General features: G+C 29.0%; 1 protein-coding gene across 2 annotated transcripts in view; it reads left to right on the top strand.

Annotated features, from left to right (window-relative positions):
* The window catches only part of LOC106679886 (homeotic protein ultrabithorax), a 453404-nt gene that overhangs the window by 313800 nt on the left and 121865 nt on the right, over positions 1 to 17739 (top strand). For both annotated transcript variants that reach the window (XM_067047190.1, XM_067047191.1), the window contains one exon: positions 8889 to 9638. In XM_067047190.1, the coding sequence (XP_066903291.1) occupies positions 8889 to 9178 (290 nt within the window). In that variant the 3' untranslated portion in view covers positions 9179 to 9638. The remainder of the gene's footprint in view (positions 1 to 8888; positions 9639 to 17739) is intronic.

Raw genomic sequence — 17739 nt, 5'->3', positions numbered from 1 at the left:
AATTAATTTTTTATTATGATCTCTGAAAAAATTCAAATACGTCAAATTTAGTTTATTAAATCAATATAATTCAATATAGTTTCGAGGGCGCTACTATGGTAAAGTTCAACTTAGAAGAAGTTTGAAGAATAGAAGTTAAATATTCTTCTATTTAAAGAATCATCTATCTTTTTCAATTCAAGGAATATTTAAGATAAGATCGAACTTATTTTTCTAAATATATTTAAAATTTATGGTTACTATATTTTTTCTAATAATCGTTAATAAAGTTGAAAGTAATTGAAACGTTAGGTACTTAGTTAGTCACATTGTATCCAATTGTTTATGTATTACATTGCGTATTAGATGCGTATGTATTTGCTACAGTGGTATTTGAGTGTATTGAATTACGAAAAAAATTGTTTCGTACGAAAAAATGTATTAGTGTTTATTAAATTAGAGAAACAAAAAGTATTGAATATTTTATGAATGTGAAATAAAACTTTACAAACTTATTGTATCGATAAATAAATATAAAGGATTATATTTATGAAAATAGGGAAAATAGTCACATCATTATGTGAAAGTTGTCTTTAAACATGTTTTTGTTGAACATGAATTTCTTCCATGTTTATTTCTACAAAAAACATATTTGATAAAAGTACCAAAACTCTTGAAAAAATAATCCCAAATTTCAAGAAGAATCGAAACACTGTACTCTATAATTCGGAAGAATTGTAGGAACCCTGTATCCCTACTTGATGTGGATATATCTTATGACCAAAGGAACATTATACTAAAATTAAGGAAGACTAATGCGCAAATTTTTGTTTAGGGGCAAGTATCGAAGCAAGTATTGCTAAAAATTCAAGAATAATACTTGGGCATTATTACTTATAATAAATTATAAACACTATAAAGTATTTCCTAAAACACAATCCTTAGTTTGGTGGAAACGAGAATCATATTTCTTCAATATCAGTATCGGAAGAAATACCCAAACTCATGCTTGGTAATTGGTCTGATCCAGCGAACCATAAATCTTTCCATAGGGGTAGTTTCTCCAAGACTATGCCCTTTATAAAGTACTTGTAGATTGGATATATTTTTTTCTTCTCTCAATGCTCAATTCTGAAATCAGCCAATGGTTTATTACTGAAGACTTTTATAGACTCGCGTGTTAAGCTAACTCTGTTGACCTTTAACTTGCGGGGATTCCTCACAGCTGGCATTTATTTCAAGGCAAGTGACATTTCAAATGCGGCATTTATATCCCAGCCTCGGTGCACCGCCCTTTCGTTCTCAGCCGAAGGGTCTTCATCAGATCTATGCGCACCTGCTCAGCAGCTGAGGGTGTGGGTCAGGAACATCGAAGATAGTTTGGAGTCATCACCAAAGCTCACATGAGGTTGTAATTTTTCCGCATTAATTCAGCCGCTAGTTGTTAGAAAAAAATCAAATATATTCTATGAAACTTTGAAATTATTTTATTTAAATTTTCTGGTTGTTAATTGCTAAAAATCACTAACATGAATGGCAAAGGGGGGGGGGAAGTGGAAAATCCAAAAAGCCATTTCTCTAACGCATAATTAATTTGCGAGGAGAAGATGGTTGGGGGTGCGGTCAATGATAAACACAAATAAGTTGGATTAACCTATTTTTATTCAAGGCTAGAAACTCTAGCCGAAAAGTTGGCACATTAAAAATAGGTTAATCCAACTTATTTGTGTTTATCATTGACCCCGCCCCCAACCATCTTCTCCTCGTTCATCATCCACGGTCAACTATCTCTCATAATAATTAATAATTAATTTGCATTTGAAAACCCACCCATATTCAGGTGGAAAAAAGGTACTTCACTAACACCAACTATACTAAAATGCTATTTTTCAACTCTCTAATTCAATTTTGAGGTGGTGTTGATATGCGAAAAACCTTAAAAATGAACTTTGAACAGAAACCATTTTCGACTGAAATTCATCCTCACTTGCACTTTGGTTCTGTATATAAACCCTATAATTCGAGTTTCAGCTAATTTCATCCAAACGTGGTCGCTGTAGTTCTTAGATATGTATATATCACAATTTCTGGAAAAAAAAAAGTGGTTAAAAACCCAATATCAAAATGGTTTGAAAATACAATTATAATAGCATTCCTATCTTGTATATTATGTATCAGATTTTCGTTCATACTTGTAAATATGTATATTAGCAGAAATTGTACCTATTATTTTATTATTTTTAATTTAATTGTATTTGATTTTTTTTTTCTTTATATATTATCAGAAGTGTTAGTTATCTTATGTTTTATGCTATGGCATATGATTTCGTTTTATTTGTTCAATTCTTATTTTATATATTCTGTTAATTATTGTGGTTCACTTTTATCTTTTCAAATTCATTGTTTTATTATATTTTATGACGTTTTATAATTTTTATTTATTATTATTTCTAAAGCTCTTAAGCCTAATTTTGACGCCTATATATTATTCTAAGGGATCAATCCCAGAATAAATAAAGAATATTATTAGTATTATTATCTTTATAAATATAAGTTCAATATAACCTCAACCTTTCGGAGTTATTGAGGTTATTTTGAATTTTTAACTAATATAATTATTGAAACTTATATTTAAATATGGCATATTAAAAATACTTAAATTTTTAAAATTGAGATAAATTAACTTTAGATTTTGAATATCTGTAAACCGTTTTGGTAAATATTAATTTCAAGATAAACGCAGTAGAATAATTTTTGTATCTTGTTTATTTATTTTTTGTTAGTTTCTGATTATAAAAATATGGTACTTATATATTCTTAAATGAGGTGATAGGATGATAATTTTGTTTCTTGAAGGTAACGATGAAGACTTCATTAATTAAAATTCAATAAGAAGCCAAAAAAACCAAGAGTTTGAGCTTTATAATTTTTCTGCCAAACTGGAAACTCATTATTCCAAACCAATATGAAATGATGGTTTAGCTATGCATTTATATATAAATATGGTCATTCGGATAAGAAAAAAAAATGTATTTTTTTATCCTGATGTATCAGGAATGTGTTTTTATTAATTTTCTGTTTTACTAGTAAACAACAAGATATTTAACTATCAGTAAATTATTGAATTGATGAATCTTGCAATCTGACACTTATCAGAACAGTAGATAATTAAATCCATACAAATGTAGTGATTTATTTGAAACTTTAACAAAAATATTCTCATGAATATCGATTCATACCAACAACGAAAATTTCATTTCAAATATTTAAAAATTATTTGTACCGTAATACATTCAGCCACAATGTGTTATTTACATCATGTATAATTATATTTTTTAGTGCCATATGATATCGTTTTACTCCCCTTTTGTAATACGATAACAGACGAAATTCCATCTCTGATAAAACTGCACAACATAGAACAACTGGGTTTTTCCTTCCCTACGCCATATTTTCACCGAAACCGTACATCAGTACCCATTTTTTCGCACCCTCCTGATATATCGGGCGTCATAAAACCAGCGCTTATCCTCTAGGGACTTTGCTCAGCCATGATGCGATATACCACACGGAACCTTGGTTAGGTGCTGTCTCCAAGGGTATGACAGATTACTCGCCATCTGTTCCTTGTGCTTCGTGTCTTTTCATTACATTAATGTAAAATCACAAATTCGAATATATGCAACATTTGTCTTTTAACTCATAGTAATTTTTTAGAGCACTTTCAAGACTCATCTTTTTTTTTTCAATGGGAATAAAAAAATATATATAAAATTCAAAATCGAAAATGAAGAAATAATTGTACTTGAAACTTTAAAAAAACTGTCAAAGTGGTAATTAATACATTTTTAATAAACCTTATATAAAATAAATAATATTTTTGTATAGTATACATCCAACTTGCGATTTGTATTGATTTATTTTATTAAAATGTAAACAAAAAATTAATAGTTAGAACTGGAATATTTTTTTTTCAATGTTTTTTAACGATGTCCACTTTCCAGTTCGTTTGGACTAACTATTTGTTTATCGATTTTCATTTTTTGAAGAACCGTTTATACCATCATTTTCTCGGGGGCTGATATAAAAGCTAGTTCATTCTACTCAACTGTTTCCATAGCATTAATATTTTTGACAATATTTCACAAGAAAAAAGAGAAAATTACGGAATAGCTAGACTTTTTTAGAAAAGTGGTGAATATTCGAAGAGCTCTATTTTAGAAATTAATGGCTGTAAAGAGATCATTTTAGTCCCAAATTTTACTAACTTCAAAAAAGGAGAAGTTGTGCTGTCTGGAGCATTGTTTTGGAGAAGTTTAGTAGTAAAGGAAAAAGATCTTGCGTGAATCCAAAATATCATTTTAGATCTTACAAAACCTAATAAGTAATAAATGAAGATTTGGGTCATCAATTGATTTAAAGAATAAAAATTTAATTGTTAAAACGTAAACACATTTTTTTTTATTAGTTTAAAAAATTGAAATTCCCATAATTTTCTATAATTGTTGAATAATAGCTCACGTATCTAAAATTGAGCCCTATTTCGTAAGAACATTTTATAAAAGACTTTTTTTCTATATTTATCTTATATAGCTATGAGATAACATTAGTGTTATTTTAGTTATAAACAAAAGAACAAAAATAAAGCGCATAACAGAAGCCCATGAATCACACGAAATATTCCCATTCAGTTTCATGGTTGTAATAGCAACCTGCATGGCTCAAATTAAATCAAAATAATAAAAAGCTGTGTTATTACATTTAGCTTGTAATCTCAAAAATTGCTCAGTACCTCTTGCTTATGAATATCATTAAAACATAATTTTAGTAATCAAATACTCATCGAAATGTAGTAACCGCTTTTTAATACTTCTGAATATACAAGTAGAATTAATAATATGCCTTCTTGTAATTTATGTAATTTTTTCGATAATATTCTAATTTCTCAATAGATTTATATATATCTGTATAATTACAGAAATTAAATAATAATCCAGGATATACATTAACTCCGCCATCAGCCTTTGAAATTGAAAATAATTATAATGCATCAACAGTTTTGTGAGTACCTGAGTTTCAATGTAGCTTCCTCATATATTCAATTACTATTATTAAACTAAAGTAGAGAAGTAAATTTTATATTACCTATTGCATACTTTGTATTCAGAAGTTAATTGAATTGAATTTTAATGGCTGGGAAACAACAGTACAAGTACTTCTTAAATAATTTATATAGATATTTTATAATATTTATTTCCTTAGTTTTAATATTATTATTATATCACGTTAATATAATATTATTATATATTTGTTATGTGTTATTGATAATCAATCTTATAATTAGAGTTGAAAATTGAGACAATTCTATAAATCGGACACTCTCACTCAATGCCTGATATGAGTGTTTTTTGTCAACTTCGATTTGAATAGGAAAGAGGGTATAGGGAGAGTTGATCCAATTTTTTTTGTCATGGCACCCTTTTTTTTACTAAAAAAATTTGTTGGCACCTTTATTTAGCTAAAAAAATATAAAATTGTCACCACAATTATTCTTGGGGCGGATTAGTACACAGAAAAAAAAGAACAAAGTGAATGCTGGAGTACAATGTATATTTGCTACTTCAATTTTTCTTTTTTGAGAAAGTTACGTACGCTTTTGGTATCCTACACTTTGGAAACCACTGGTATATAATACACCATTTGAAGTCACCCCAAATAACTCACAAATCGGTAATTATTTTAAAAAATCAATGATTAATTGTAATTCATCCATAAAATAAATCGAAGCTACTTCATCAGTACATTATTGATAACTACCCTAGGAGAGGTTAATGGAGAACACAAGAGCTCATATACGGCCATAAATATCTAATACAGTAACGTATGTTCCAGCGGCTGGAACCCACCGTACCTGGAATGTAGTCCAGTAATTAGGATAGAGCATTTTGTCTGCAGGCTAACCACTCCACCCCTAATTCCTTCTCTAATTACATCTAATGCTATGAAAATTTGATTATGTGCGACTCTCTTCATAAAATGCCAGCAAAACATCGCCTCGTTTTGCGTTCTCCTCTTAGCAAGGAAATTTTGAACAATTTGTTTCCTCGTTTGGGAACGTAATTAGGGTCGGTTACTTTTCGAAAATTCATGATGTCGCTTAGATAAAATATGATCTTTTTTTTTTAATTGTATATCGCAGCTAATTTTCTTATCCTTACCTTTTTGAATGTAACATAATTATTTTTCCATTATGTAAAACAAAATGTTAATTTATTTTTCTTTAATTTATTATTAATTTCCCTAATTAAATACATTAGGGATTTTTACATTAGACTCTTCACATATTAAAACATACATTTGCATTATTTTTAAATTCGCAAATATTTTGTTTCCGATTGTTTCCTAAGTTAGGTATCTGATAACTTTGATTAATTATCATTTGAGTTACTTTTTAAATTACATTATTAAAATTTTAAAAATACTTCTTCTGTTGTCAAATATAAATCAATATTATTCCAATGATTTACTTAAAACTAAAAAAATCAATTAATTTCTTTCTTTTTTTATGCAATATATCATATACTCGTGGGATACTGAATGCAATAAAAACAGTGAAACAAAATTGCTTTTTTTTTTTTTCTTTATTCGTTGTGGACTATTAATACAAGTTGCCTCATGCAGGGCAATGTGTGTTAGAGCTCTAATTGTACATTCATAATATAGGACAAAAAATAATTTAAAAAACTTAAAAACTAGAAAAAAATTAATAAAATAAAATGATAACCATAATAATAAAGAAATATCATAGCTCTAAAAAAAATATGACCATAGCACTATTTAAGTTATAGTAAAGTGATATAAAGCGTGGTAACTACAATTTAAAAAAAAAATTCTTCATACTAAATGAGATTACGTTTTTTTACAGAACTTCTCTACGACAAGCAACTTTAGAAATCTATTCCTAAATATTGAAATTAAAATTTTTTAATTTAAATTAACTAAATAGACGACTATAATTCAACAAATAAATTTAAGTTCGAAATTAAAGATTTTGGTATAGCCCAAACGGAGAAAATTGCTAGCTCAAGTTGGGCTTTTTAGAATATATAAGCCAATTGCATAGCAAGATAATTTTGATGAATAATGTATCTCATTACATTTGCTTTATTGCTCAGAAAATGATTTTTATCCTTTAAATCTCGGGAAAATGGCCGTTTTCTCGTTTCAGCCCCTCCTAATGACCATCCTCCCCCTCTCCCGAGACAGAAAGTCCATAACGCGACACAAATCACGACCCACAGGGCCATTGCAGTGAGGCCTAAGACGCTGCAGTGTTGGTGCAGGGACGACACTAGATCTCTCGGCCTATCGGACGGTTTTATCACCGGCTCTTGCACATATCGACCGTGGAGGCTGCAAGTAATATCCAGCCTGGGTTCTGGGCCAACTTGGACCGCTACCAAACTCCACCAGACAAAAACCAACAGCGATCATATCTGTTAATGGCCCCCGGCTAATTATACGAGAAGGCAACTATCCTTTAACAAGCCCCTTGCCTATTATAGATGGTAATTGCTTTATTATACCCTCTTCTCCTCTTCATTTTGTTTTCCAGTTTGGCTTTTATCGGAGTTTTCCTTCGTATATTTTCTCACCTCTCTGACTACCAGATAAAGTGTCGGTTTTCCAGATAATTCGTTTATTTATTAATTTTTTTTAATAGAAAGCTGATAAACGCATTTATTTATGGTATTATTGCTATAATTCACTTCAATTTACTTGTTGGTATCATTATTATTTTTTTTTATTTAGTTTAATAGTAGTGGCTCATTTGAAAAAAAAAATTTTTGTATGTTATTCACATATTCCGTAGACTTTAGAGTATACTTGGTTTACTTTATGTCACCCCAACTAGTTTTGGAACATTCTGCATGACAACCCCAGCAGAAAAAACTACTCCTGTCTATAGGGAAATCTTTTCAAAAAGTCCAACTTAAATTTTTTTTAATCAGATTGATATATGTAAGCAATATACAGTTTAACATATTCAGTATGTTAATTTTATGCAATGTTTTGTAGCAGATATTTAAACTAAAATCATACTTTTTTTTCTTGAAGACTTATAAATAAATGGAATATTTCAATGCAAAAAAAAAAAAAAATCAATAAAAAGTTTCTCCTCGGGAAACTCTTCTTCCAAGTAACCATATGTACAGTTTATATTGTCCCTTTAATTTTAATTAATTTAAGAGATACTATAATTACGAAACGTGAGATATTCAGGTCAATTGAAAATGACCGGAATAAAGGCGAAAAATAAACATAACAAGCTTTAGATAACTGTTTTTTATATTCTAAGGATATTAAATTTATGAAGTTACTTTTGATTTTAATCCAGTAAAAATGAAGGGCTCACTCTAAAAAAGATTGTAACCTTGAAATTTAATAAAAAGATTGTTCATCATAAAAATCTACAGTGTTACTAAAAACTGAAAATATATAAATTTTGTCAAAAGTAAAACTTTTATTTTATTTTATTAGAAAATTTTGAGTAAATATTAAAATATTTTTGAAATGAGCTCTTCAAATGTACTCAATTTACTCAAAATTTCTGTTTTTTTTTTTTTTTAATTGATTTATTTAATATTAGAGACAAATGTTTAGTTCTGTATACTATAGGGGAAATAGTATTTAATTATTTAAAAAATAAATTAAAACTTTTTACTCAGAAAAAAGATATAAAAAGGAAATGTATTTGTGAGAAAGACCAATATTGGTAAATTTGAAGGTTGTATAAATATTTTGTACAATTCATGAGTATTTACTTTTTATATTCATGTCATGGTGTTATTTTAGATTGTCTTTATGATTTAATTTAACCAATAACCTCTTTTCTCTTCTGCTTCCAGGAGCCAACGGCCTCCGAAGGCGCGGCCGCCAGACCTACACCAGGTACCAGACGCTGGAGCTGGAGAAGGAGTTCCACACGAACCACTACCTCACAAGGCGGAGGAGGATAGAGATGGCCCACGCCCTCTGCCTGACGGAGAGGCAGATCAAGATCTGGTTCCAGAACCGGAGGATGAAGCTGAAGAAGGAGATCCAGGCGATCAAGGAGCTGAACGAACAGGAGAAGCAGGCACAGGCCCAGAAGGCAGCGGCAGCAGCAGCCCTCGCCGCACAGCAGCAGGACCACTAGGAGTTCCTCCCTCTCCAATTTATAAACATTGTATAGTAACTCTAAAGACTTGTCGTCGTATTTAGTTCGATTGTTTTCGTTTCAACCAATTTTTTATTCTCCGATTTAAGTGTTTTATTTTTATAAATATTGTAATTATATGATGTGTCGATGTGTATAAAAAAAAATTGAAAATTTTAAGAATAGATTATAATGATAATTGTTTATGTGGAATATGAAGATACGGGGATGTGAATATGAAGATTTTGTTTTTTATTTTTTTTTTGTTCAATTTTTTGTTTGTTTTGTTTTAAATTATTCTTCAACTGATGAACATCAACAAGAAGAAAAAAAAAGTTCCCTGTGTGTGTGTGAATGTGATGAGCCAGCCTTGTATGTGAATGTGTGTGTTAAAGTGTTTTCTGTGATGGAATCACATGGCATCCACATCTCTTCCTGGCCATCTCTTATTATACACCAGGTAACTGCTTTGTTAATAATATATTTAAGAAATAAATGTACCTTATAATACTGTTTATTTTGTGTTTTTTTTTATTTTCTTGTTTCCTTTTTATTATTATTATTAGAAATTATGAAAATGAAAACAATAAAAAAAAAAAAAAAAATAGGAAGAGTATTCTCATATTGAAGATTAAATATACAAAAAAAGAAAAGAAAAAGGAACGCAAAATATTTACAATAAAAAAAAGAAAAAGTGAAAAGAATAAATAATTTCCAATCTGAACTAAAAAAAAAAAAAAAATAGAAAAAAGTATTGCATGCTGATATATATTTTCTTCAAAGCCATAAAGTTTTTTTAACGATAAAGCAAATAAATTTTTAAAAAAATGAATGAATAAATTTTTAAAAATGAAATCAATTAATGATTGATATACTAATGTTAATGAAAGTGTGTGTAACGTTTCAAAACTTTATAAGCAGCAAGGATAAACCGCAGGTAAGTGTTCTTTCATTTTTATATTTAAAAATTTATAAAATAATTAATATTTCAAAAATATCTCTTAGACAGATGATACACTTATAATATAAAGGAAGGCATTAGGCAAAAAAAAAAATTGATTTTTTAAATAATTTTTTCACTTATATTTTTTAATAAAATTAAATGAATTTAAATTTTATAAAATGAATTTTTAAAATACATTTAGTTCTTAGTGAGTGTACTCAACATTTGGCCCTTCATGAATTGTAATGGTACTGGTTTTTTTAAATTAAAGTAGGACTATCATTGTAGTAGATGCATCAAATTCGGAGCAACTCCAGATCAAAATGGATTGTGCTCAATTCAGATAAAATTCCATTTTATGCTACAGGAAAAAATCATATCCAATTAATGAAAATCATTATGCAATAAAAAAAAATCTCCAAACCTCAATAAATTAATGCCAAGAAGCTTTATGATCCAAAAATTTCAAATCAAGATGCTTTGCCAAACATTAATATCCGGCGCAAAATGGAAATTATCAGAAAATGGACAAAATGGATTACCCTCATCGTAATCAAAATAACCCACAACAAATAAGAAACTTTTTTTAGTTTAGTATTTTAAGTTATTTGCATCTTTCCAAAATTTTATATATTTGGCAAATAGTTACTAGAATAATAAAAGGAAATAACAAACGGAATTTGTTAAAATTTTAACACAGTAATATAAACGTATGATCAGATATCCTGGTATCGGGATTCCGCCTTACCTTAAAGTAATTAAAAATTACTTATATTCTTTTAGTTTTTAAATACAAATGTTTTCGAATTATTATTCATTGCATTATTTCTCATTAAATATTGGTGCTTCAAGCCAAAATTAATTGAAAAAATTACAAATTTTCCCACCCTATAAGTTTTTGTAGTTGTTATTAGTTTGGATAAGTCCAATTATTGGCTGGGTTGTTGTGAGAGCAAGGAAGCGTGCCAGCAGCGAAGGCCTTAATGAGCACAAAATCGTATCAGGTGTTGGAAAGGGTCATTTGGAGGGGATTTAGCCCCCCTTGGAGGATACCGGGATAAGTTACAGCTTCGTTGCACGATATCTCTATGAAGGTATCTAGTTCGATCTGTTTTTGAAAATGATTTTAGAAAATAGATAAAAAAAATCCTCTATGAGCTTAATAAATACGTGTTATTAAGAACGCATAAAAGAGTAAATTTGTATTTAGAAATAAAAATGTCAATAGAATACACAAAAATATCCTTAGACGTCCTTAAACTGTCGAAAATAAGGACACTTACATAAACCTGATAACCACTCCGATAATAGAGCTTAGTTTTTCATATTGAAACATATTTTGTTGAAAGTTGGCAAAACATTTCCTGAAAGAAAACGTATTCTTAAATACGGAGATATTATAAAATACAATTGTCCTAAACAGAAACAATATAAATTTTAAGTCATCACAAACAAGAAAAAATGTTTTGCTTTTTTAAATGATTTAAAGAAGAAAAATTTAGTACAGGAATTAACCTAAATGGCTAATCGAAGTTAATTCGTTTAATTTCATTTAAATCGTTCAAACAGTTCAAAATTAATCAGAATTTAGGTTCATAAACAATAAATAAAGGTCTGCAAACTTAGAAAAATTTGTTGCCTATAGACTTCGTTAGAAATTAAATGTTGAATAAAGTACCCCTCCCTATGAAATTCACGAATAAAAAGTAGACGTGCTGAACTTTGCATGATAGAGTGGTTATATTTTCTTTGTTCATATATATTAATCATATCGTTAATCTTAAAACGTAAATTTCGGATTATAGTTATTTGTAAAATGTAACAAGTGGGATAATATTCCTTCAGATTAATGATAGCCTTCCATCATGCCGGTGAGATATCTGAATGATCTCAGCAAAAAAATAATTGGCCCCAAACAGTCCAAATTAGAGACTTCAGTTCATCAACCTGCGAATTCCGTTGTAACACTTCATTTACAAATAATATAGCAATATTTCAAATATGCTGCACGTAAAACCTGCAAAAAATTAATTTAAAATGTTTAATTAAGTAAATTAAAAGAGTTATGGCTGAAACCGAATGCAGTTTCTACATTTAAACTATAAACATCCAGGAAAACAATTATTTGAAAGTAATAGTTTTCAAATTTTTTTTTTATTATACCCTTCGTTAAATCCTTACAATTAGTTTCTTTTTTCCTCCCATACTTCTAAATAAGATTTGTATTGATGAAGGATGTGAAAACATTTCAAAATCTCGTATTTTACTTTTTAGACAAAGTTCAAATTGGTTCCGTGTCTGTCTACCAGTAGTCAAATGCAGGTGAAGGGTATAACTCCTCCATCCCACGTAAAACCCCACCTCTTTTTAAGTAAAAAAATTTTACTGTCGAAACGCAAATATTTTTATCATGAGATATAAGTAATTATGGGATAAGCATGTTTATCCATACAAAAATGCTTAGGAAGCTATGCGATGTGATTATGTCTTTTTCCCCCTTTTCTAGTAATTCTTTATTAGTTTTATAATTATTTTTGATAAACTTTATTAATTATAAATTAATAAAATATTCCTTCCAACAATCCGGACTATCCAAATATTACAAAGTTTGTATAGGAAATCACAGAAAACTATTTGATAGGTCATGAGCGCTTCCAGTGAGGAACAGCAACTGTTCTTCATCCCCTAATGAGTATGGATTAAAGAATACAATAATTTATTTAAATTTATTCTTGTTATTTGTACTAATATGATTAAAATATAGACCACTCTTGTTCCCTAAAATGTAAAATTGGGACAGGAAAAAATATTGACTGTATCGCAAGAATTGACTGAGTATTCATTTAACATTTTTAATTAGTGGCGTATATTAAGAGTAAGCTACGGGTCCGCAGATGCCCATATTGGTAAAACGTTGAAAATTTTGTAATAAACATGAATTTTCCATAAATCTGATAATCCATAAAGTTGACAAATTTCGAATTCTTGATCTCAGGAGATTGCGACTTAATTTGGCCTATTTAACAAACCAGTCCTTGGACCCCAATGAACTATCTAGCACCAAAACACGGATCCACCGCGAAATTTTATGGACTACGGGACTCAGTTATTGGGTGGCGAAGTAGCTCGAAACTTTATAGAGTCATGTAGTTGGTGTAACTTATCAGGGAGCAATAAAGCCATTAGGAAGGCCGTCGCTTATTGGTGGAACCGCTAGCCTGCCAGATTTATGCGCCCAATCAAAACTTCCCTTTTATAGCTACCAGCAGGGCTGAGTTAATTGTAACAGTTGGATGATGCCTGTATGTCTGCAGAGGCACAGCCCACCCGGGACCTATTGCAATCCTTATCTCTATTTATCGCCTGTATTCGTTCGATAGGCCTTGAGTTGACAATTGATGTGTGTAACGGAGAGAAATATACATTAATGTAATTATGTAATGTAAAATTAAACTTTTAATGTATCAGGATCATAAAAGTGCATGTAGTACTGCAAAGACAAAATAGGACTATCAAATTGGATTACTTTGCTTTTTTGATATTTTTGAGTTTTGGACACAGTAGTAAAAAAAATCTGAAATTTATTCCTTAACTTCCTTAAAGTATTAATAGAAGGAAGTCACTGTTTTACACTAAGTTGATATCTCATATCCTCTTAATTATTTTTTCATTGAGTAGAGCAATCTTTAAAGGCACCTAGAGAGACTTTGCAACCCATTAAAAAATTAATTACTAACCCAATAGTTAGTACAATTTAAGGTTGTGTTTGTAAGTAAATGTTATTTTTCCAAAATATATACTACTTTACTTATATATAATAATATATAATAGTATAAAATATATACTTCTTACTATTACTATTTACAAAATTTTTACAAGCATGGGACGAACTATCAACCTCAGTTTGTGTATCTCAATACACACAAAAGATTAAATTCTTGTTTATACATGCAAATTTCTAGTGATTGCAATTTAAATAGAGTAATTCTATGATTATAATGTGTGTGTTTTTTTATAATATCAATTTCAATGAAAAATAGAAAAAAAATTCAATAAAATTGTAAAACTTGAAAGAAATTATTGTTAATTTCATATCTAATATAAATTGTTTTATTTTAAACATTTTAATAGCGTAATTGCTTTCCCGATTCAGAGCTTTACGGAAATAATTAGTTATTTATTTAAACAGTTTTTAAATCAATTCTATTATTATTATTATTAATTGATTAAAAATGCATTACTGGTTTCGCTTATAAAGTCAAAAATGTAATTATTTGTTTAGAGATAAGCATTTCGTGACTTTATTTACAAACAACACAATCTACATAAATATCACTAGACTTTTTTAATTAATTAGGAAGAACTACGTAAGTTAATTTCTAACAGTTTGAATTCAATTTATAGTTAAATAAAAATATATAAAATAACATTGTATACAAAATTTAATATATATTTCAATTTCAAAGAACATTATTTTATGATGAAGTGGTATGTTGTAAAATCTTGTATTTATCAAGGAGCAGCATTGATGAATGGATATTTTAATCCTCCATATGGATATATAAAAAGGACCAAATTACTAACAAAACGTTGCAATTATGAACATAATTGAAAATTAAACAACAATTAGATAAGAAAAAGTGTATGATCTATTTTTATTTATTTTTCTCATAATTTTACTTAACGACTGATAATCAAATAAAAAACATTCAAGAATAAATTTTTGACTTATAATTTGGAGAATTTGTTGCAACATCTGTTCAGTGTTCGCATTGGGTAGGTACATTTTTTTATTAACATGTGCTTATTTATTTTTTGATTAACCTTTACGTGGGTTAATTGTAAATTCCTTGTACAATATCTACTTTTTAAAATTGCAGCGTTACGATGAAATTAGCTTATATTTAGGCTCTAAATTTGATAGGGATTTTTTCATGTTCAATATAGAAACCTATCAGTAAGATTTTTTTTCAATATTTTTAATTCTAATTAGTTTAACAGTGATTTCTAAAAATTAAAATTTATTGCTGGATTTAAAGTCAAAAACTGTTGATTGGGACTAATAATACATTTTTACAGTAACAACTGCCTAGAAAACCAGACATGACTACCGTTTCAAAATCTTCGGTGCAACCGTACTTGCGCAAGAACTGCGCACAAGAGCTACTACCACGCACGCCACTACAATGGAGCTTAATATCTCAATCAGGTATAATGAGAGCCGTGTTGCCCGTGTTTTACATATAATAAACACCACTGCAGGCTCTATAGAGTTGTCACGGCGGCCTCATTCTATGCTAAAATCGGCCCAACCTAAGGAATGCTTTGGCGTAGGTCGTCTCTCCAGCAGCCCTCGGAGAATATCCAACTAGCTCCAAGCTGTCAACAGCTGCTCTGGGATTTAATTTGAAATTTTGAGATAAAAGTGATAAATCCTATGATGGGCTTGGTTCCATGTGCTTTACGAAAATCCAAAATAGATGTGAGAGAGTTAAATGTTTGTCAAAATTCAAACTTTTCAGGATATTGCCACTTTCTGTCTTTTTTTAAGTTTAACTCTCCGATAAAGCCTTTAGCTTTAACAAAGTTACTCCCTGAAGGTAAATTTCAGTAAACTCCTATATACATCTTGAAATTTTACAAAAGTTTCTCAAAAACTCCTATCTGTTCTAAGTAGAATAAAAAAAACTGACTTATTTCTTAATGAGTTTTAACTTATTAAGTAGGAATTTTTTTAAAAATTTATTTATTGCTATTTACAACTGTATTTACATTAAAATACATCACATAAATTTGATGTAAGATCAAAATGGATACTGGAAGGTCTCGAGACCATCTTCTTTTCAGGTGCCTCGGAAGATTGTCAGCAACAGAAGAAGAAGCAAGGTTAGAAACTAGAGGGTGTGAATGATTAGGGAGTTTATAATGTAAGGATTGATATCTGGTTCGGGCTAGATCGGTTACATAAGAAACATTGATGGTCTTTATGGATGATTTTATTTGTGACAAAGTAAGGAGCATTTTGGATTGTAATTGGATATGAGAGGAATTCAAAGGTTTAGTGGAACCCCAAAGCTCAACTACGTATGTCTAGATTTGTCTTATTACAGTCATGTAAATCAGTCTTTTGTAATAAATGGGAAGTTTAGACCATTTGAAAAGTAAGTGCTGTAGTAGTCGAAATTGACGTGCAGTTTCTTGTTTTTTCAGTCTTGTGTGAGGATTCCAGGTTAGTCGGACAAAAATAGGAGTTGAATTCTTTGCCGGTGAAACAAAACCAAACTCATGTGCCTGAAATTTTCTGAAATAACTAAATATGAATTATGAATGAAGTATTAAGAAAACAGAAATTTTAAATTTCGATAGTAGTCAATTAATCATTATAAACTTTGAATAGGTCATATGCTCAGTTCGATCTTTTTGACAATACGAAGAGAATACAAAACCTTGTTAAATTACAGTGAAGCCCAAGATTGACTATTTTTTATCAATGCCGATTTTTTAGATCCTTTCTAACGATATTATTATCAGTTTTAGGAAATATATTCTGTTTAGTTTATTTAGAAACTTACTATTTTTTTTTAAATGTTAAAACCTCTAATTTAATTTAATAAAAATGTTACTGATTTGTTGGCTTATTTATTAAATCCTAATATAAAGTTTGGTAAAAATTTCACTTTTTTTTTTTATTTATGTCTGATGTTTATGATAAAAGTTATATTTGAGTCGCTTTGTTAATTTTAATATCACTGGAATATGAGGTTTGTTTAATTTTTATATTTGAAATACTTTTAAATTATATAGTATTTCCTACAAAAAATTAAAAAGAGTATTTCCTCTTTCTTTGATAAATTATTTGTCTCTGCATAGATTTGAGAAAAAAATTATTTATATTATCTGATTGATGGAGTCCTTATAGCATATTTAGAACTTAGCTTCCAATTGTTCGTCACTAGGCCGAAAGTTAGTGAGCTTTGTTAGTGGTTCTACGCTTCCCACATCCACATATACTTTAAAAAGAAAGTATAGGTCATTAGAAGCATATGAGGTAAACTGACCATTATACTTTCCCTGGCTACTTCATATTAAAGCATAAAATATAAAAGAATTACGTAACTCTTTTAGTTGTCGCTGGCCTGTTTCATTATTTAACTTAATTTAAAAGTTTCCTTTTACGTTTCCACAATTGATGTATTTAATTTTGATTATAAACTGATAGATATCTATTTTTAAAGGTATTTCAAATTTATAAGAACAATAATTATGTTTTAACGTTAAAAAAAAACGTCGGTATGATGTAGCTTATATGAATTAATTTTTAGTAAATATAAAAACTGTTTTCAATTTAAAATTTTATATAAAAAAATCTAAAAATCAATAATTTTAATTTTACGTTCTAATGCCTAAAAAACTTTAAATGAAAAACGAAATGTTTCAGTTCAGTTGGGAAGGAGATTTTGAACACGTTGGATACTCTAGATGGAAGACTCATCTCCCATTCAATTAAAGAGCAGTATATCACTCAATTGGTGATCTCGTATATCACCAAGAAGCATTAATAGCCCTGAGTGACGAATGGTCTTCGGTAGATTGGAAACAAATATTTGATAAACAGCAA

Source organism: Halyomorpha halys, unplaced genomic scaffold (genome assembly GCF_000696795.3).
Source record: "Halyomorpha halys isolate HHAL.00 unplaced genomic scaffold, Hhal_1.1 Scaffold15.1, whole genome shotgun sequence".
NCBI lineage: Eukaryota > Metazoa > Arthropoda > Insecta > Hemiptera > Pentatomidae > Halyomorpha > Halyomorpha halys.
Note: the sequence above shows the minus strand (reverse complement) of the source record. Positions and strands in the feature narration are given on the sequence as shown.